A 22,778-nucleotide genomic window follows, 5' to 3' on the forward strand; every position below is an offset into this window, starting at 1 on the left:
CCAGTTATGCTAAACTGTACCCACAACTGTGAGGCCAAACAGACTTCTCCCTGAAGTTGCTTTTGTCAAGAGAATTTAACTACACCAGTCAGGAAAAGAAATGAAGACATTGAGTCTGTATTTTCTGCACTGCCCAGGTACCAAGTGGGAAGCATTCCAGGGACCAGCCTCCTGCCTTTATCCTGTGGCAACACTTTCTCTGGCTCTTCCTTGAAACTTCTTTGTACTCATTTGCTTCCAGTCCTACCTAGATGCTAGGGTTACTCAGAGCTCAGTCCTAGTATGGCCCTACCTCTAAGTTGCCTGATTTTCACTGCAAACTCCACTCCTGCTGTCGGACTCATTGAACATCATGACTGTTTCCTACCCATGCCTTACATCTAACTCAAATCTCTCACCTATATCTTTCCTGTAGGGAAAGACAACCCTGCCTTGTTTATTCGAAATCAGGGCAGTGTTTACAGCTCCTCCATCTTTCCTATGCTGCTTTCCCTTCCAAGTTCCATCACCTTTGGATTTTAGGTCACCCCCCCCCACACACACACACAAAGGACAGGAGTGGCTAGTGTCCCCATCATTGTGACATACATCTTCTCTCCCAGGTACACAGTCTTCCAGACCTCCCCATGGAGCACATGACTTACTACAATGCAGAGCTTAGCAACCTCTCTTCCTTCTAGAACCCCCTCAGGGTTCCTTCATGGGCACCCCTCATTTTCAACATCAGATCCAGGTTTCTTAGCACAAGAGCCATTCTGAGCTGCCCGATGCTATACTTTCCAGGTCTTCTAACTGCCAGGTAAAACAAGGCTGTCCTGGAATGAATGAATTGTCTTGCATGGTTGTACCTTAGAACATCAAGTTCTCTCCCAGGTATGCCTTGCTTTATTTGTGTGTGTGTGTGTGTGTGTGTGTGTGTGTGTATGTTGAATTTAACATCTATAAATGGTCTGCCTCAGATCATAACTGTCCTAAATATGCATTTGGGGGCTTGTGTTATGTTGAACTCTTTTTGAGATAGGGTCTCTTGCAACTCAGGTTGGTTTTAACTCTATTTAGCAGGGGATAACTTTGAATTCTCTGCCCTCCTGCCTCTACTCCTTGAGGGTTTGAGTTACAGATGTGTGACATCGCACCTAGTTCTGTGAGACGATGGGGATGGACTAATTGCCTTGTGCATGTTAGGAAGGCACTCTACCCCATCCCATGTTAAAGCTTTTAAAATCCAGAGCCCTATCTTTAAAATGGAGCAGGCTAGTCAAAGAACCATCTGGTTTCTTTTGAACATTCCAGGGATCTGGCCAGGTCTGTGTTGTGTTTTCCCACGGTGCACACTGGTCCTGCCTGACAGCGAGCTGCTTCACTTATGCGTGTGACCTGCCTGGACTCTGAAGGCATCTGACTTTGTGATTCCCTAGGCTTATCCCAGTCAAGGAACAATACTCAGCTAACGTCATCTTCTCCACAAAACTTTTCTCCTTTGAGACACAAGAAGCCTACAGGACCTTGGGGTATGGTGGGTACTGCTTCCTTGTTCTTCCTCAGTCACAATTGACAAGATGCTTTCTGGTAAAGTCAACCCCTAGGAGGGTGCTCAGCCTCAGGGGCTTCTAGGATATGATCATCCATCCACCTCTCTCACCAGTATTCTACAGTTGCCAAGGTGCCAAGAAGCACTGGGCTTAAAGGTTTCTGCCCTAGGTCCTCGTGACTGGTGGAGAGCTCTCAGGTGTGCTCAGTGTAGAAAGCAGGAACTCCAGCTTGGTTGGTTTAGAGATCAGAAAGTAACTATACACAACCAACGTCACTGTAGCTCACAGCAGCTGGGGGTCGGAATAGTACAGAGAAGACCGGAGCTTTCAAGACTGGGACCAGGTTAATGTTAGTGGCATGGAGTTTGATTGAGAACTGGAGGAAGACTTTGCCTTGACCGTTAAGTAGAGCAAAAATGTCACGGCACTACGACAACCCAAGCCATTGCCATGGGTGGGCTTCCTTATAAAGTCTTCTTTCTATCCCCATCCCAGTCCTCTATGTTTAGCATCGTATTGCTCTCATCTCACTGAGGGATGTTGGCCATCATATTGATCCTAACTAGGTTTGGCAGCTAACTTAATGCAGCCTAAAGTTATTGGAGGGAGTCTCAGTTGAAGGATTGCCCAGATCAGATTGGTCTATGACCATGTCTCTTTGAGTCCATTTTGAATGATGACTTATGTGGGAGGGCCCAGCCCACTGTGGGCAACACCGACCCTAGCAGGTGGGTCCAGGTTATCTGAGAAAGCTAGCTTGAGCATGAGCCTGTCACCAAGCCAGTGATTGAGTCAGAACGCAACATGGTTTCTACTCCATGGTTTCTACTTTAAGTTCCTAATTAGAGTCCCTGTCCTAATACACCCTTTCCTTCTCCCGTTGCTTTTGGTAAGGAAGAGTGTTTTATCACAGCAAAAGAAAAGCAAACTCAAACAATATCCAGTGATTGACAGCCAAGGACGAAGCTGGAGGCAGAATTTGAACTGAGCTGTGTTAACATTTTCTAAATGGTCAGAATCTGAACTCAGTCAACAATGAGACTCAGTATAAGAGGGACGCACTGAAAAGATGTCAGAGGGTGAGACTAGGCAGCCAATGTTCCTGGTCACTGCACCTCACTCCAGACAGATGCCAAAGCTCATTATCTAGAGCAAGAGAAGGAGTAAAAAGTCATGTGAGGAAGGAGGCCTTGTGTACTGCAACAGAGCTGTCCTGATTTGACTCCCCCGTCTCCTCCTTGGAGTTCTGGCCCTTCACCTTGGATGCTTTCAGCAGCTTCTGATAGGAGCTCAGGCTGGAAATCTGTTCTCTGTTTTAAACACCCATAGTGAGAGCTAGCAAGACATAACAAACACCTACACTCCCCCAATCCCCCCCCCTCTCTCTCACACACACACACACACACACACACCCTTACTTTCCCTGTTGCCCTGAGTATCAGTCAGCTCAGCTCAGACACCATGATGGGTTGGCCGGGGATAGGCACAGACACTGGGCAGGGACCAGAGCCTGAGCTGGGGATTCTAGATAGTGTCTGGGTACAAAGGCTCAAGGTGTTGTTGAACATTTCACATCAAGGGGCTGCCTCGGAGCTTCATTCTCTTCTCAAACCTCCTGTCAGCAATTACTGTAGGAGATTTCAGAAAAGAGGGTTGGGGTGCAACCAAGAAGGTGGAGAGTCTGCCAGTCTTTGGGGTTTGGTATCATCCGGAGTCAAAGAGAACTCTTATCCCACCAACTTCTCTACTTGACCACAGCACACTGCAATTGGGCAGGGTTTGGGGTCCTGTTGTCTTGGACAGATTGTGTGCTCTTCTGAGATGTCTGGGCACTAGAGGAATCACACAAGCACACTGGGACTCAATAGTTTTTTTTTCTCCCGAAGACAGGAAGAGAGGACAGAAGTTCCTACCACTTGGCTGGGGGATGGGAAAGGTGGGGCTCTGACAGCCTTCTCAACAAAGATGCTTTTGATATGGTGATGTGTGAATAATAGTCCTCAAAAGAAAAAACAAAAACAAAAAAAAACCCCACAAATCCTCAAGTGAACCAACCACCAACCACCCAAAAACCTCACAAGCTTGCTGTGATTCCTAATGCCACCTTTAATAGAGAATGCAAAGCCACCATTTTTCCATTCCAGATATCAGCTTGGCAGGCACTGGTCTTAAACCTTTGTTTTATTGTTATTGTTGTTGTTGTTATTATTATTATTATTATAAGAAGATGTGTAGGCTATAGCCAAATTACTCTGTTTTAATTTCTTTTTCGTCCAATTAGCATGAATTTTCTGAATACCTATGTGACAGGCATTGGGGTAGGCTCTGTGGTCCCAAGAGTATGCAGACACAGAGTGGCCAGTTTCAAGGTCCTTAAGCTCTCACTTGGAAACAAGACATGTGTGCACATGCACTAGTACCCATGTGCATGCGCACACACACATATACTCAAGCAGACATCCTCCTGCGCCTAGGCATGGAGCTGTAATTACCCACCCACACCTCGGGTAGTATTGAGCATATACAAAAGAAAGAGCAGTGCAAGGCGCTTCAGGTAAGTGTGTGCTCATGAGTGGACAGGGAGGGGCTGTTTTCTAGAGGACTCAGGGAATCAGACTCAAACACCACTTTGAGGGAGGAATTGCAAATGTTGCTACTCTAAAAGTACAGTCCCGCCTCATGGTTTATAAACTATAGCCAGGTCTTCCCTCCAGTGAACTGCATGGTGTTTCTGTGCCCTCCTTACCCAGTGAACAGTCACTCCATCTTCATCTTCCATGTCCCTCTCCCTTCTCCCTCTGAGATGTTTAGCTCCATTTTGCTTCAAGGTTGTGGCCCTATCTCTTGCTTTCATTCTCTTCCCTCCTGACTTTATTTTTAAAATTTAAAAACAATATATCTGTGTTTGTGAGTGTGTGAGTATGTGTCTTTGTGTATATGTGTGTCTCTGTGTGTGAATATGTGTGTGAGTGTGTGTGTGTGATTATATGTATGTATGTATGTGGTTATATGTGTATATGTGTGACTGTGTGTCTGTGTGACTCTGTGTGTGTGTGTATGTCTATGTGTCTATGTGTGTATGTCTGTGTGACTCTGTGTGTGTGTATATGTGTGTAAGTATATGTGTGTGGGGGTGTATGTTTGTGTCTATGTGTGTGTGTATGTGTGTGAGTATACGTGTGTATGTGTATGTGAATATGTGTGTGTGAGTGTATGTTTGTGTCTATGTGTCTGTGTGTGTGACTGTGTGACTCTCTGTGTGTGTGTGAGTTGGAGGACAAGCTGGGTGTTGGTTCCCGACTTCCACGTTGACTCAGGAACGTCTGCTGTCTACCACTGCCTCCAGCACGCTTACTGCCTTCCGAGATCCCAGTGTTCTCTGGCCTCCTATCATGCAGTAGGAGTGCTGGGTTAGCCTCTCACTGCCAAGCTTTATGTGATGTCCTAGTTTCATTCTGTTGCTATGACAAGCACCATGACCAAAGGCAACAGAGAAGAGGAAACTGCCAGGACACAGCCCATCACTGAAGGAAGTCAGGGCAGGAACCCAAGCCGGAGCTTGAAGCAGAAGCCCTGGTGAAATTCTGCTTGCTAGTTTATGTTATGGCTCAAACCCAGGCTCATGCTTAGTTAGATTTTAATTTTTATACAGTCCAGGATTACCTGCTCAAGGAATGATATAAGTGGTCCTGGCTCTCCTGTATCAATTAACAATCGAGACACACTCCCCCAACCCAGACATGCCCACAGGTCAGTCTGACCTAAGAGCAGTCTCTTGAATCAGGCTTTCCTCTCAGATCAAGACTTTCCACTCAGATGGCTCTAGGCTGTGTCAAGTTGACACATCTGAGCAGGACATACGAGTTCTGAGGATGGATTTGAACTCAGAACTCAGGAGCTTCCTCCTGGCTGGCAGGGCGTGACACACTGAGCCAGCTCCTCAGCCTGGTGTCATTGGCAAGCCATTCTTATTTGTAGGCTCTTCCCCTGTCTTTCCATCTCCTGTTTTCTCCTTCTTTTTCAAACCTCTGACAAGGCCAGTCTCTTGCCATTAGACTCTCCTTCCACTCCACCATTTGATGCAAGGGTGGTCTCTCAAAGTTGCCAAAGTCCTGATGATGACCAAGGCCATGATTGGGACCCTGAGCACCCTCATCTTTAAAGGGAGCACACACCAGCAACATGCTTCCCTGCTCTCTTCTTCTCTCCTTGCCCCATTGGCTACCTTTCCCCGTGGCCTCTGCCACCGGGCTTCTGCTCTGACTCTCCAAGTGAGGCCAAAGACCAAGGTTTATTTCTGGAGCCCTTGCTACTGCAGAGGTTCATCTACAACTAGTGACTTTCATCAGACCTCATGGAAAACTACTTCAGTTTCAGCCCTGACTGCTCTCCAAACTACACACCAGTCAGTCCTGGGTTCTCACAGTTTAGGGGACTGTGGATAAATCATTCACATCTTACTGTCGCTGTGTCTATAATAATAATGAGGGGTGACTTCTTATGCACCTCTTTGCTCTAATAATGGGCAAGGTGATGCCTGTTTTGTTTTTCTCACGGTTTCATTGGTGTCATTACACTTTGTTCTTGTTACCATACAGATGGATACCTCTGTTTAAATGATCAGGTGTGAAACCCAACCCATCCAAGAGCCATACAGAACAGCTTCCTTTCTTCATGCTGAAGCTGCCCCAGGCTCAGGAATTCCTCTAGGCATTACTGGACAGTCCCCAGAGAAGCTGGAGTGCTGTCAATTCTTTTTTGAAATCATTTCTTAACTCTTCCTGTCAGTGCAAGGATACTAACTTGGGGCAGACCCTACTCATTGTGGTTCCAGTTGGTAATGTGGGTGGTTCTCTCAACTCCCGTGCTCTCCTTGCCCCTAGTAAACTACTCTTTGCTGGCACATTATTTGTTCAAAGAAAGCATTTCAGGGGTCCACTGTGGTTCCCTTTTCTTTGAGAATCATTTGGACTTATGAATCCTGTGCCTGTCACTTGAAGGGTTTCAGAGTACATAAGCTCTGCCATACAGGGCTTTGACTCCTCAAAGTAAGCCAGACACCTCTCCTCCCCCAAACCACATTGTCTGTTAAATTTTTATTTGTTTTAACAGAGCATTCACTGCCAAGGTCAGGGGTTGCAACTAGGCTGATGGCAGACCACAGGCATGGGCCCTTTGTTGGCAACGATGAGGTTTCCTGATAGCCAAATGAAGATGGCTTGCCAAGTCACCCAGTTTAGCTGTGCCTAGTGGGGACTTTTCTGCGTCCAGCTATGCACAGTCAAGAACTTTGCAGAAATGGGGTATGTTGACCATTATTATCAAGAACGCTGCTCAGACTGTGATTTAATGTTTTCTCCAGTGATACTGATTGGTGCAGAGGATGCAAAGTGATTATGAATCTTTGAAGACCTTTCTCTGACAGGAGAAAGTGTCACGTGCAATAGTTGGCATGGCACAGATACTTAGCCAGTTCAATTTTCTTTTTATTTCTGTGTGCCAACCCCTCTACCCTCTAGGTTCTCTGTAGAGCAGATAGGAGGTGAAAATAGATTAGAATCTGTTTACCTTGCCATCCCAGAGGACATGTAGAAGCACAACAAAGGGTCTGGCTCCCTCCAGTGAGTCTAAACTCTCGCCCAGGGAAAGCTCGTCTCTGTTGTAGTCACCCAGTTGTGAGAATCCAGAACAAGGGAAGACCCATGGCAGTATCTAATCTATGTTTTACAGATAGGGAAACTTAGACCCTGAGAAGCAAGGATCTGCCATTGAGGTAAGCTGTACATCTACAGCCAGATCCAGATCTCTGAAGGCTCCCCTCCAGACACTTGTCTCAATATCACACAAGAACTCTGCCCAACTGGACCACAATTTCCTTGAGCCTCTCATCTGGGCTCTGTCCATCTCTGCATGCCACTCACAGCTATAAGTACCTGGTGCAATGGGTCATGTGCACAAGACAGACATAGCCAGCGGCTCAATGAAGCCACAAAGCTTATGTACGGAACTGTCACAGAAATCAGGTACTGGGAGATGACCTGACACTTCCCTATAGGAATACCATGAGTGTCCTGTTAGGCTGCTGTGTGCACACCTGATCAGAAATAGATTGGTTTTCCCCTTGGAAGATAGACTTGTGGTACATTCTTCACTGGTTTCTCTGAGCTACTGCTTTTGAGAAATAGTCACTGAACATTTACAGAGCCATGTGCTGGGTACACAGAGATGAGCTAGCACAGAAATGGATTCTTTCCCTGGTGGAAAAATGATCTAATGGGAGATGAAAGAATAAAAAAGAACGAGAATAAAAATAGACCACCCCTCATGCAGACGGAGTGAGGCTAATCTCTGCCTGCTTCTAAGAAAATAAAAACAACACTGCACAATGTGACTTTGATGAAGTCTAAAAAAAATCTAAAACCCAACATGCATTATTTTACTTTATCTCAGTGGATTTCAACTCCCAAATATCTGTGTTTCAAAAGGTAAGATTAGATACCATTAAGCCAGCCTAGCCAGCATTGATTTAAAAACCCTCTTCTGTGCTTCAAGATTGAGGAGGTTGTGGACCTCTGTCAATCTTCTTGTTATCAGCTGGATCTTAGCCTGCCAGAAGCCAGCTCGCCTGATTCCCTATTCTGGCCACATCCCTCCAATCTTCTGGTTTCTGTATAGGATGTCTGTGTGAAACCATGAAGCAGTCAGTTAGGAATACTAACTTCAACTCTAGGCTGCTCTTTCTTCATGAAATTGGGTGGGCTTGATGTATTAACAAGACACAATTCAACATATGTATTAACTTTGTCCTAATGGAAACAAAGAAGAAAAGATTTATTTTGCTCACACTCTCAGATGGCTCAGTCCATCTCTTTAGCCCAGGTGTCTATGTAGACCATGACAACAGTGGGAGCACATAGAAAGCTTCTTCACTTCAGGGTGGAAAGGAAGCAGAGAGTGGGGAAAGGACTGGGTACCGGGTAGAGCTATTGATGGTATCCTCCCAATGGTCTATTTTCTCCAGGTAGATTTTTATCTCCTACAGTTTCTGATACCTTCCCAAATAGAGCTACCAGCTGAAGACCATGTTATTAACACATGAGCTTGTTGGTGGTGGTGGGGGAGCATCTCATGTTCAAATAGTAACAGTAGGTTTTATATCAAATGACGGCAATGCTCCATATGATACCTTGCAGATTTCTTCTTCACTGCAACAGAAAGAGGTACTTATGGGAACTCAGAATGTGTGTGACAGGTTTTCTGGGCTTCCTCAAGGAATGAGCTCCCTCGCCAGGCTTTCTCTCCCTTCCCCATTCTTTCCTTATTCTCAAATGAGCACTTATTCTCTAGCAGGCTCTGGGTAAGGAGCTGGATGCCCAACCTAGCACAAATCTGAAAGGCTCCTATCCCTTGGTGAGCTCATGTGCAGCAACTATGGAAGACACTGCATGATAAATACGAAGTGGTACCCAAGAGAGGCAGAGCATTAAAGAAGAATGTGAGCTGGTGTTGGCCTTGTAGTATTGCAGAGAGAGGGAAGTCCTCTTGAACCTAAATCATCTTAACCTTCCTCTTGTGATGGACACACACACACACACACACACACACACACACACACACCATTTAAATCACCCGCATGACTGCTTCCTTGGAAGAGTCTTCCATTGGGTACTAGGCAATTTCCCAAGTCCACTGAATGAGTCATTTCTGTAACAAGGGATCTTTCTGGAGTATTAACTCACTCTGTATAGAAGTTCCTCAAGGAGTTGTTTTGGCTTTGCTACCTTTGGGGTAGAAAATGCCACGGGGAAGAAATCAGACTGGCATGTCATACCCAGACCTCAAGCTTTCTGAGTCTACTCTCATGTATTTTGCTAACTCAGCTTTATTGACTTAACACTTGTCTTCAAATTGACTCACTTAAAAACTTAAACGAATTTATCACAAAAGACATCTTTATATTGCGACCATAAATAGAATAGCAATATCCCTTGCCCTAAATAGAAGGTAATAGTGAGAATAAATACAATTAAATTGTTGGCTACCGTCCTGCTCAGGGGCTTGCTTTATCAGGAAGAGCAGATGGGTTTTAAAAGGTTCCCCTATATTTAGCATTCATCACCCCTAGAGCCCACCCCTCTCCATTCCAGACAGTGGTGCTTGGGATTAGACTACAGGCTGGGCAGGCCACCAAATCTGCTGAGGAAACTCCAGACCTGGGGGGTGGGGTGGGGAGGCGGCTATTACTGCACGTGCCAACTGTGAAGCAAGGCCATTTGCTATTTGAATGATCACAGCCAACCGGCTCGCAAAAGGCCTCAGTGAAGCTGAGGTGTGCTTTGCTGTCCAGCTTCTCCAGAAATTTCCATCTGGTACTGAAGGCTTATGATCAAGGTTGTGTCTGGACACACTGGAGCCCCTTTAGACCCCTAAGGCAGGTCAACCTTTGGTGAAGATTCCTTGTGGCTTTACCTCATGGCCCAGGAACGTGGCCAGCTAGACTCTGAAAAATTTCAAGTTCCTTTTCTGTCTTTATAAAGCAATTATTGTTCTTAGGTTTCAGTTACCTGTCCATCAAATTTCTCTTGCAGGGTGTGTGTGTGTGTGTGTGTGTGTGTGTTCACTATAGCATACCCATAGAGGTCAGAAGATAACCTTGTCCACCTGCCTTCACCATCAATCTCATTTGAGCTGGGTTTGTTGTTGTTGTTGTTATTTGCCAATACATACTCATGGCCTATGAGTTTCTGGAAATTCTCTTATCTCTGCCACCCATCTGTCTGTAGTAGCACTTGGATTAGAGATGTGTGTTAGTGTAGCTGGCTTCACATGGGTCCTGGGGATTCAAACCCAGTTCCTCGAGCTTGTGTGATAAGCAGTTGTCCCACTGAGCCACCTCTCCAGTACATCTTGCAGTGTCTTTATAATAAATGTGTGGACTACATAAAGAGCTCTTCACAATACACAAGGGCATCCCCGCTTGTGTCTGTAATGAGTTACTTTTTTTTTAAAAGACTCATTTTAATTAACATTTTGTATTAACATTTTAACATTCATTAACATTTCTTTAAAACATTCACTCTAGGACAATTCCGTGATGGGCAGTGGAAACACATAGGCAAATTCTCCCTGGTGAGTAGGGCCAGGGTCACTACAGAAGGCAGATAAAGAAAGCAGTTACACTCGTGCATCTCTTAGTGACAGGGACATACCTGCAGAAATGCATCCGTAAGCGATATTGCGTAAATGCTACCAAGTGTTCTTCAGACATGGATGGTGCAGCCTTCTATCTGCTCACTATGTGCTATATGTTCTATTGCTCCTAGGACCAAGCACGTGTTCCTGTACAGTGCACTTACTATAGGCAACAAAATGGTACACATTTTTTTTTTTAATCCAAACATAGGAAAGGCACATTATGTTTCAGCTCTGCTATAATCTTAGGGAGCCACTTTGGCATATGTAGTTTGGGATTGAGCAAAACATCATATCGTGGGGTGTGACTATGTTCCCACCAGTGGGGTGTGTATGCACATTGCTTGGGCCTTATTATAAGCTGGTCTGAGATTCAGCATACCTGCTAGACCTCCAGATGATGCCTGGAGTTGCTGGTTTAAGGACCATACGTTGAATAAAAAGGCCCTAGCCCAGTGTCTCTCAATTCCAGAACTTGTCTAAAATGCAAATTCTCAAGCCTTAGGGTCTCTGGAGTGGGGCTCAGCGATCTGCTTTGGGCAAGCCTTTGAAGTAATTCTGATGCTCTTTCAAGCTTCAGAATGACTTTATAGACGTCATGCCTCGCAGGATGCCATATTCACTCATCTTCCCATTTTCTTGCAGGTGCTGTGTAGTGTGAGCCTGACAGGTAAGGGGCCATGGGACCCCACATTTTTAGTCTTTCAGTTGCCAAATCAGATGATCAGAGGTTTGAGGGTCTAGTCAAGTTCACTCTTGAGGGGGAAAAAAGGCAGTTTCAAGACTAGCCTGCTGCAGAAGAGCAAGGGGGAGCAGGAAGCTGGGCAGGGTGTTGGTTGGAAGGGGTCTAAGGAGCCTTCTCCTTCCTCCTTATGTGTTTATGGGACCGTAGGGACTTCTCCACTGAATTAAACAGGCAGGCAGGCCAGAAAGGATTTACATCAATGTTCACACAGAAAAGTGTGGGCTTGTACATCTCATAGTCCCAATTCCAGGTGTTAGAGAATTGGGCCACATCCAGCAAGCCTATCCAGACACACTCATGATACTCCATGGAGTGCATTTTCCAATCCCATGCCTCTGCCGCTCCCCCTCTCTCCCATGCTTCTTGGCGCCATATCATTTTCTAAGCGAAATAACCATCTCATTGATATTGCTTTGTTAAAACCACACCGCGCTCTTAAAATAAACCAACGTGCCCCAGCAGCCCCCAGCAGCCCCCAGCAGTCTTTCCTTTGTGTGTGTGTGTTTTCAAATTTTGTAGTACAACACGTGCAACATCTACCATTTTAAACTTGTTTAACTATTCTATTCAGTGGCGTTAAGTACATTTCTGATTGCTGTGCAATCTTCGTCACTATCCCTCTATAGAACCCTTTTCATCTTGCAAAAGGGAAAATTTATACTAATTAAATAGTAACTCTTTATTCTCTTCCCACTGGCGGTGGCCACCACCATTCTACCTCGAATCTGGTTGGTCTGAGGAGGCTCCTTTTCGAGGAATCAAGCAGTGACTGCTTTTTTGTGACGGTGTTATTTTGAGTTTAATGACATCAAAGTTCACCTATGTCGGACAGCGCATGTGTCAGAAGTTTCTTCATTGTTGAAGCTAAATAGTATTCCTTTATAAATGTCATCACTTATCTGTCAGTGGATATTGTAATGATGGTTCTATGAACAATGGTATTATTGCACGACAATCTGTTTCAGTCTCTGCTTTCAATTTTATAAACTTTTTGGTGATTTTGCTTATTTTTCTTTTATGTGTATGCATGCTTTGCTTGCATAGATGTCTGTGTATCACATGTGTGTTTACCCATAGAGGCCAAAAGAGGGAGTTGTATTCTCTAGGCCTGGACTTGAAGATAGCTGTGAGCTGCCATGTGGGTGCTGGGACTCAAACCCTGGTCCTCTGGAAGAGCAGCCAGTGTTCTCAAACACTGAGTCATTTCTCCAGCCCCTCCATTTTTAAAAGTGTATACCCACCAGCGAGACTGCTAGATTAGATGGCATGGAATCTCTATTAGGGTTTGGGGGGGCAGTCCTATTGCTTTCTATTGTGGCCACAGCATTTCATATTCTGTCATTTGCACTTTGCACAATCAGGAAAAGACTGTGCCTTAGGAGACCGAGGTTCAGAAAAGTGGGGACATTGACTTGAGGACACACAGGTAATAAGTGTTTCGCCACAGCAAAGCATCCCCACTGCCCAATGGTAGCTCCTGACTGGTACAGAGGTAGAGGTGGATCTCCTGCATCATGGGCAGTGAGCATTGCCCCCGTGAGAACACTGCAGAAGTAAGGCTCTGAGTGGCATCTGGAAGAGATTTGTATGACCTCACTCTGTGGGGTCAGAGCCACAGAAGGCAGCATGGGTAGGCTGTGGAAAGTGCTGAAAGTCGTGGCTGTTTCCACAGGCATTCAGGGTCTTTGTGGGAGGCCTTCTGTAAGCATGTCCAGACACATACAGGACAGCCCTGGAGTGCCTCTCACCTTTCTTTTTGATTCTCATAGATAAACATTTCGATTAGGACACTTTTCGATTTGCATACTTTGCATGGTTTACTTGAAGTCAAGTTCTAGGAATATAGTTTGTGACCTATAGAAACAGCAAGCCAAAGTCACCTGCCCCGTCAAGCTTACTCTCTCCAGACACCAGATGCCTTTTCTCTATTATTTACACTGTCCTGGCACATACCTTGAAAGAAGGTGCGAGTTACCCTAGGTATCGCTCCCCTGAGTGAGGCCAACACACTTAGCCTAGAAACTAGAGATACAGAAAAACTAACAGCACGCGTTTGGGTCTTGCTGGGCAGAGTCCCAGTATGTCTGCCCTTTCCTCTGCATCTGCTGAAATGAAAGACCTCAGCGATGTCACCCCAGTGCTAGGAGACTACAGATGAACAGTGAGTCCCTCCTACAGACTCAGAAGTTTCCAGTATCCTTTTACCAACCTGCAGCGGTGCACAGAAAATGCAACTGAGTGTAGAGTGCCAGAGTAGAGGGTATAAAAACGTCAGTAGCAAAAGGTATCGAGGAGCAGTGGGTGGGGGCTGGACCTGGGACTGGAGCGGGGGTGGGGGTGGGGGTGGGGGTGGGGGTGGGGGCAGGTAAAGGCAGATCCTCTTGCTGTGTGGTCACAGAAAGTCCTGGGACCTCTGTGAGCCTTTTTTGCTTATCCACAGATGGGTAAAGACCACAGTTGGAGTACTTATTGAGGCTTGGCTAGAGCTCTTAGAGAAGGTGTCCGGCCCTGGGATTAGGCATCTCCCTGCTGAGTGCATTCTTTCCCAGATGCACATCTTTCCTTACTAGGCTTCACTGACCAGGGGCAGTTGACAGCATGAGCCCTTCTGTTTCCTCTTCAGAAGAAAACTCCTCTTCTCATGTGTATCATTCCCTCTTCTCTCAGTGACTCAGTTTCCCCGACCTCTAACAGGCACCATTTTCCATTCTGATGGCTCGAGACAGAAGGTTGTTGGAGGGGAGGCAAAGGCAGTGAGTGGCCTTTTAAAGCTGACCCCCCCCCCCCCCACACACACACCCCTGTTCTGCTTGGATCTTTCCAGCTGTCATGGCCTACTATGTCTTGGGCTCCAGCACACTGTCCCTGAAGGCCTTCCCCAGGATTGCTGAGTCTGTACTGTCCCCTGTCATAGACCTAGGCGTTTCAGGGACTTCTCCCTTGGAGATTACAGCATGCCTGTTTCCTTACTGGAGGCTGCTTCATGCATTTTTTGGATAGTTCCTGTCATCTGGAATGGAGGTACTCATGTAGGTACTTCCCTAGCTATGACTCTGGATGAATTATTTGATGGCTTTGTATTTCAGTTTCCCCACCTGTACAATAGGGGTAATAATGACATCAACCTTATCATATTGCTTGTGAGTCTTAGAGGTGTTATTTGAGATCTAACACCCATAAAATGACTATGGTGTTATTGTCTGTTGGTGCCTTCCTCCTGGAGAAAAGAACTGTGTGCGGAGGGAGGATGTGTCTTCCACTGTGGTCCCCAGCATGGATCTTTTAGGACCTGGATCCCAGCATATAAAAATCTTAAAAGCTGGTAACATTAAAAAAAAATACCAACAAAACAAAAGCAAGCAAACAAAAAACTTGGGGTTGGCAGGCATTGGTTCTCAACCTGTTTGGTCAAAGAAAGGGATTATTGGGCCAACTACAAAGACTTTTAAAAGCATGGTCTTAGTAACCAAAAGGAAAAGAAAACAGTACCTCAGGATATGGTAGCTCAGAGGCAATGACAGCTGGGACTGGAAACTGCCTAATGTTCTGGCTACATTGTAGCCTTTCCTTTCTTCTTTGTTTTTCCCTTTTGCATCCTTTGTCCTTTCTGCACATCAGCATTTGGGGACCACTGGTCAGAGGGATGGATCATCTGGATCTCCAAACTGTGGATTGAGATGCTGAAGGAGCAGGAATTGCATCCTTGAAGCTTGAAGGGGGGTTAGAGAGCAGAGCAGGATCCCGGGCTCCTCAGACAATAGCAAGAAAGCATAGGGGAAATCCCCTTGACAGAGCAGCGAGCCTCCCTCTTGCAATGCAGATTTACTACTCACACAGCAAGCAAGGCGTGATGCAGGATTTTCCAGGGAAACAAATCAGCTCCCCCAAGTGCTCGCAAGTGTGCCAGGAGGAACACAGCTGCCCGTGTGTAATGCAGACACGCTCTCCCTGGTTGAAGCCACTCTCCTCACACTACTGTGAAGTAGGTGACAGCTGAAGCTGAGCAAATTCAGGGACAAACAGGTCCCATCAGGACACTGGGCAGTCTCCTGGCTGGGTGATGAATTGCGGGCAACTGGGGAGAATTTAAAACCAGTCCAGCTGCCACCTAGGAGAGTGACTAATCTCAACACTTAAGGATGAGACCAGCACTTCAGAGATAGCAAGCAAGACCCAGACTGTCAGGCAGACAGTCACTGGGGATGTCTCTCTGGCAGACCTTTAGTGAGGGACTTGTCCCCTCCCACCAGCAGGAGACAGCCGTCAGCTCACTGGGCTGTGGAGTCCTGCTATCCTGCCATCTGCCTGTCTAACTCAGTTTTGCTGCAGGCAGCTGTGAGATCTGATCCTCTTGAGCTTATCTAGATCCATGCAGCATCCCCAGCCTTGAGTGGTCATCAGAGCCTCTGGCTTGACAGTGTTTTAAAAATAAAACACCCATTTCAAATGTCCCCTAAAGAACATTTGGAGATAGAATTCAGGGGTGGGACCATACGTTCCTATGTGGGCCATGTCTTAAAGATGTCCCTTTCAGTGTCCTTCCATTCATGCTGCACGTGACAGCTTTCTCACCGAGTGGAGGTGTTTAACTGTCGGCTGAACAGTGGGGATCTTTTGAGACATAGAGACTAGGATCCAGTTGCTAGTCCCTAAACCTGAGTTTGTTCATTCAATAAAATAAAACCCCAAACAAAACAAAAACCTTTATGGGCTTCATTATCTACCAGGCATTTCCATCCTGGGGCCCTGGGCCATATGCTTCCCGGGGTAGCTATGAAGGCAGCTCACTACAAACTAGCACACTAACTTGAAACATTGTGACTTTAAAAAAAAGATTTTTTTTTGGTAACTTGATTAAGGGGTTCTTGAGGGTGAGCTTGTAGGTGGCTACGTCATTTTGCAATGTCAAAAGGCTGAGCACTTCCGGACCATGTATTTCTCACAAGGAGCTGGGGACAGAGAAGAAATAAAACATAATTGTGAGTTCTGTCTCCATAAGGTACATGATGCGATACTCAAGCTGTACACTGGATGAGCAACTAAGTAAGAGGGAGAGTGGGTGAGGCGGCTGGGAAGGTGATGCAAAGGAGGTGGTGGTGGAGTAGTGAGAAGACAGGGACCTGGGAAGGGAGCAAGAAGAACACCAAGGTCCATGTATATCAGGAGTCCCAGATAGGAGGATTGGCATGTGCAAAGGCATAGAGATGGGCCATTATAGAATAATCTAGAAAGTTGTGAGTCATATTGATGGAACAGGTAGAAGCCACGGGAAGATTAACCCAAAAGGCCATAGCTAGGTTATAGCCATGGATGTTCATTCTCTGCTTAAAGAAGTCAATGTCTGTCTACAGTCCCACTCTGGGGCAAGTATTTATAATTTTCATTTTCACCATTCCCAGTCTGTAAAATCCAAACAATTTTTGAAGCCTAGCAACTCTGTACTACAAGGGGAAAGAGGCTGTACTCACTGAATTGGTTTCTAAGATAGATATCTATTTACAATTTAAATTTGACGCTAGAACAGTTGGCATCAAGGACTAGGAGCAAGGGAGTTAAAACCAGACCGTCTTTCTCTTCTATTTTATCTTTTAATTGTGTTTATGCTTGGGTAAACTATACTGGAATGGAAGGGGGAAAAAAAAAAAAACCAAAACAACCAAACCCCTCCCCCAACAAAGGGACCACCTTGAATAAACACAGTCTTTTCTCACAGAGTACAGGGTGTAACTGCCCAGGTCCGTGATCTCTATCTAGCATTCACTCAAGACTCCTCTCAAAAGTATATTTCACCTGGCCTTCCCTGGGTGGCAGGAGTCACTGCCTGCTCATGCATCTGGTCACAGTGATGGGCAGAGCTAGCCCCTTCTCCTCTGCCACTTTCCCAGACAGGATTTGACATTTAATAGGGTGATAGGACCCTGGTATAACCTACTAGATGGTATCAATTCTGACCAGTCTGATATTCATTCTAAGGCACCCATGCCAGAGATGGATCGGTTGTTAAACATCTTCACAACCTCCCCTGCTCTGGGTACCTGGGTGTAATTAGAGACGTCTGGCTCCGTTGCCATAGGAATCTAGTTTGCAGGAGAATGACAGGGCCATAGCCTCCAGAAGATTTAGTTCATAGCCTGCCTGACCTTTGGCCTATGGAGACCTTGTACTTCATTACTAGCAAATTAACTCACAGCTTTGGTTTCATGACTGATAAACTAGGGGTAGCAGCAGTACCCACTGAAGACAGGGAGGGTGATGAGTCAGTGAACAGGTGCTTCGAAATAGTCAGCATGGGCCAGGTACACAGAGCTCAATGAACAGTAGTTCTTGGTGCCACTGGTTGCTTGCCCTTGGGGTACCACAAGGATAGAATCTGTTAATGTCTTGGCTAACTTCAAAAAGCTTGTAGTTCATGCGAGTCATCATTACCGCCCCCCCCCCTTAGTGCCACAACAGGCATTGTTAGGATCACCAAATACTCATCTGTCTTCAGACAGAGTTGTGTAACTCTCTTAATTATAATGGCTCATCTGGTGTCTGGGGTATTGGATGACAACTGGCATAAGCCTGCCTTGCATGGAAGCAACCAGAATATGACTTAAATATTTGATATTACATTAAACCAAGCACAACTGATAACAGAGGGGGCTGTTTTCAGAGGAGGAGCCCTTTGAGGCACCTTACCCAAGGATGCTGTGTGCCTAACCTGTGCTAGACTGGGAAAATTTGTGCCTCTTGAATGACTTCTGTAGGCCAATTGTGAGGGCAATGTAGTACACATGAGAACCGTGAATCCCACTCCTTTGTAAGGGTTACACTCAAGCCTAAAGCCCAGGAGAGAAACAGAATAACTCAGTTTACCAAGCAGGTATATCAAAGCTGCAGCCTGCAGGCCCCATACACACCAAAAGAGCTATGAAAGTAGTCGAACGTAAAATTGCAAATGTATTTAAAACACTACAAGGTTTTCTTTGCTTTTTATTTTGTAATAAGACTACATACTGTGAACTTTGTAAATGATAACATCATGTCACAGTATCTAAAGGTTGAACATGCCTGATACAACATGAGCCAACTGACCGCAAAACCCGGGATGTGCACTGGGGTAGGTAATGCATTCCTTTCACCAAAGCCCCATTCAATCTGACTCAGAACTCAACTGTGATCCTGGGTTCCTGGGGGAACTCAATGGGCCGGGCACCTTGCAGAGAGTCTGTCTTTTTACACTTCTCGTGCAATTCCACATGAATGATAAGAGTGTCAAGAATGCAGCCAGGGCTATACTGTCTCAAAAAACAAAAACAAAAACAAACAAAAAAAGAATGTCAAGAATGGAACTCTGAAGACAATCACTCAGAAAAGGAGATGTCTCGCAGAAACTCTACCCCTGGCCACGGGATATTTAATGCTTGGGGGCAGGTCAGGACGACTGAGGCCACCAATCTAAAAATCTCGCCCTGGCTGTCCTGGAACTTACTCTGTAGAGCAGGCTGGCCTCGAACTCAGAAATGCCCCTGCCTCTGCCTCCCACAGGCCCAAAAATCTCATTTTCTAAGAAAGAATTGAAAGCTTTGGAAGAATAGATCTGTAGGCCGTGTGTGTGTGTGTGTGTGTGTGTGTGTGTGTATGTGTGTGTTTGTATGTGTGTATATATATGTGTGTGTATGTGTATATATATGTGTGTGTGTGTATGTGTATATTTGTGTGTGTGTGTCTATGTGTGTGAGACACACAGACACACATACACACACAGATTTACTTGTTTTTTTAACTGTTCATCTCTTAGTCCCAGGACAACTTATTCCCAAAGTGATTCTGTCTTTCTTGCCTGCCCAGTAGAATTCAGGATCATACTGTTCTCCCCTGTCCAGATAGGACCGTGGTTCTCTCTGGTGGGTAACTTGCCATCTTCCCCAGCACAGTTAGCAAGGTGTGACGCAAAAGCGTTGTGGTCTTGAGTAGGAAGCATAGGGCAAAGGAGACAGAGTCCTCTTGACACCCCCAAATCTATTCCAGGTCACTTATCCACAGCAAACATTTGCGGTGGCTCCAAGGGTAAGTGTTAAAACCACACTCCTTATCAGAAAGATGGGCTAGTGCGATTCCCATACTCTGTCCCACATTATCCCTTCCTTCTCCATGCATGGTAAATGCAGTGAGCCTCCTTCCCTCCAGATTAAGCAGGTGGGGCTGGCTGCAAACAGAACTGGGCTATTGATACCAACCATGTGGCCTGGGTAGTGCAGGTCTATGGTGATCCCCATCAAACTAGGAGAAAGTGTTGATTGACAAAGCTAAAGTCCACCCCAAAGACAGGCGTCCACAGAGATGATGCTATAGAAGGTGTCAGGGTGGGCTAGGTGACAGTTTTCTTACTAGGATCAGTCCAGGTATGGGGGTGGGGTTGGGGGAGACTCAGGGATCCCCTGGTAAAACACGGTGTGCTCACAGCACAAGAGCCTTGAGTTTTCAATACACACTCTATATGTAAATGCTCCTCTGGAAACTTCCGTCTGCCTGCTGGAAGAATTTGACTGTGGAAAGTGAAGGCTTCAAGATGCCTTTGGCAGGAATGGGAGACACCACGTGTAACTGATCTTCTCATTACATTTTAAAAATTAAAAGTCCCTGGCACATAGAAGAGACTCAGTAAAAAGTTCAGCGAATTGATGAGCCGGGATGCCTGCTCCTGGAAGTGGGAGCATATGTACACACACACACACACACACACACACACACACACACACACACACCAGAAGAAGTAGGCATCTGAAGGTCCTTCCTTTTCCCATTGTCAAAGTCATCTAGTGACCCAGGAGCACTTTAGTCCATATCTCAGAATGTGACTGCACCAATTTCTGTTCCGACCATACACCAGGAGAGCAGCTATGGGAAAGCAGTTCGTTTCTGTTTCTGCCGAGAAGCTGGCGGCACAGAGTGTATTAACTGAACATTAAGTGAAAGTTTCCGGAGTTCTTGGGGAAACCGAGGACGAGAGGAATGAAGCAGAGAGGGACTCTTGAAACATAGTGGAGTCCATAGAATGATTAGTGGGGTTACAGAAAGGGACAGTGGGAGAGAGAAAGCAAAGGGCAGGAAGAGGCACCAGCCTGCAGGTTAGGGTCCCTAGGGTCTCAGCATCTTGGATTCTGGACTCTCTCTGTTTTGGAGGGATCTGAAGGCAGGACCCATCCATTCTCTGTTCTTATCTCCGTATGAACGAAGTTGGACAAAGGAGGGGCACACGCAGCACAGGACGCTTGTTTGATTGAGCTTGGCTCCTCACTAATCCCACAGAGAATCAAATCCGCCTCTTGTGCTCTCAGGGACCTCACCCTTTTACTGAAGGCCACCTCAGAGCCTTGCTGCCTTCCTACATGTCCACCACGGTTTGGAGGCTCCGGACATGGGTCGGGCTCCGCGTGCAGAAGACTGTAGGATCGGGAGCCAGCTTCAGCTCACGGGACACCCTGATTGATGAGCCCGGCTCAGTTAGAGAGCTCATTCCGAGAAGTCCCGAATCAGGCGCAGCTGGAGGTGTGGTCCCGCCCACCTCTGAAGAGATAGGGACAAGCTGAGATCGCGCGCTCCTGGGGACCCCGAAGCCCACCGGGCGGCGTTGGAGACTTTCCGACAACCTCTCCGGGTCTTGGCGCCTGCTGTGAGCGCTCAGCAACCTGGGGTTGCCTGGGGCCTTCGCAAGGTTGTCAGAGCACCCAAAGCCAGGGGAGAGCCCTGGTCTCCAGCACCGCGCGCCACACCTTTAGCGGTGCCACCCCCCCACGCCCGGATCCTGGGCTGGCCGGCGGGAGGCGTGGGTGCGTACCGGTGTGTGCAGGGCACATTCCCCTTCCCAGGAGTCGGTACGGAGCCCTTCCCACTCATCTCCCGCCAGGGGATTCCCCTCCCCCAGCTCAGAGATCCCCCGCGCGCCCCCTGCCCACTTTGCCAAGGCGAGAAAACGGCCGAGCCGGAGACAAAGAAACTCCTGCCTGCCTCCACTCTCCGTCCTTCTACCCGCCCGAGACACTCCCCGGCGCCCTCCCTCGACCCCGGCGACACCGCGCGCGCACACGCCGGGGGAAGGGACTAGGGGACAGGGAGCAGGGTGGGCGAGTCCGCTTTCCCCACGCCGCGCGGCTACAGCTGCCCGTGCGCCCCGCCCGGGGACGCCCCTCGGCAGCCGCGCCCCCATCATCCACTCCCTAAAGCGTCCCGGGCCCCTGACACTGGCACCCCCAGCCCAAACCGCCAGCACTTATCCCTCCAGCTGAGCGACAGGGGGGCGCGGCGCACACAAAGCGGATAGGGAGTAAGGAGCCCAGGGGAAGAAGAGATCCCGCCGGGGATCGGGGCACGGGCTCAGGGCGGCTATTTACCCGATTTCTTCTTCGATCTCTGAGATGTCTGCGAAGATGAGGAAGACCACGAGCAGCGTGAGCGCGGCCAGCATCCAGCTCCGGAACTGCAGCTGCATGGTGGGGTCGGTGCCCTCCGGGACCCGCGCGCGGGCCGGGGCGAGGAGCTGGGGCTGGAGGAGCCTCCGCGCTCCACGCGCAGCAGGGCACACACCCTGCGCTCCGGGCGAGTCCTGGCCGGCGGCGGCCAAGGCGACAGCAGCAGCAACAGACAAGGGTTGCTCTGGCGCAGCGAGCCCGCTCGCTCTCTCTCCGCTCCTGCCCGCCCCTCCCCTCCCCTCCCTCCTTCTCCCCCCCCCTTCCCCCCCCCGCCCCGCACTGGGCTCCAGGCGCAGTTTGACAGCTTTGCTCCGCGCCTTGCCTGGTCTCCTCCCACTAACTCCAGCGGCCACCCACCCGCCTTTGCTTTTCCTGCCCGAGAGGGCTCAGGGAGCTTGCCACTCCCGGCCTAGGAAGGCTGGGCTCGGGCCATCGAAAGCGACCCGGAGACTGAGCTGAGCCAGACAACTCGGAGCACCCGGGACTGCTTGGCAAACGCCTTGCGTCGCTCCCTCTTTGTCCAGCGCCCTCGCTTCCTCTCAAAGTTTTCCCGACACAAAGACTAGCACCTTGGGGACGGTCTCCGGCGCGCTGCGAGGAGGCGGTATCCTCTGAGCTACGCTTCAGCAGTTGACGAATTGAAAGGGGAAGTGGAAGAGAGGAGGGGAGAAGAAATGGGCGAGAGGGGCCAACTTCACCAGCGATGTTCATGGCAATTGGTGGGCGAGGTGCTCAGTCTGCACAACACCACCTTCTCTATGGGCGGTCATCTCTGTCCATTTATACACTCAAGCCCGGGAGCATGGAGCTCTCGAGTTGTTTGAGGTCATGGCTAGAACCCAGGGATCCCCGTAG

General features: G+C 47.7%; 1 protein-coding gene and 1 long non-coding RNA gene across 4 annotated transcripts in view; one reads left to right on the forward strand and one right to left on the reverse strand.

Annotated features, from left to right (window-relative positions):
- St8sia2 (ST8 alpha-N-acetyl-neuraminide alpha-2,8-sialyltransferase 2) overlaps positions 1-22,125 on the reverse strand; it is a 74,089-nt gene extending 51,964 nt beyond the window's left edge. The window contains exon 1 of the mRNA XM_021168000.1: positions 21,846-22,125. Coding sequence (XP_021023659.1) covers positions 21,846-21,943 — 98 coding nt within the window. The 5' untranslated portion in view covers positions 21,944-22,125. The remainder of the gene's footprint in view (positions 1-21,845) is intronic.
- LOC110298640 lies at positions 692-12,411 on the forward strand. Of its 3 annotated transcripts, none has more exons than XR_002378391.1 (4): positions 692-799; positions 1,294-1,516; positions 11,370-11,394; positions 12,212-12,411. It is a non-coding gene; the product is annotated as an uncharacterized LOC110298640 (long non-coding RNA). The 3 variants fall into 3 exon arrangements; XR_002378392.1 differs by having other exon boundaries at positions 1,294-1,511; XR_002378393.1 differs by lacking the exon at positions 692-799 and adding an exon at positions 819-873.
- Positions 22,126-22,778: the final 653 nt, after the last annotated feature.

This window comes from Mus caroli, chromosome 7 (genome assembly GCF_900094665.2).
Source record: "Mus caroli chromosome 7, CAROLI_EIJ_v1.1, whole genome shotgun sequence".
Classification (NCBI taxonomy): Eukaryota; Metazoa; Chordata; class Mammalia; order Rodentia; family Muridae; genus Mus; species Mus caroli.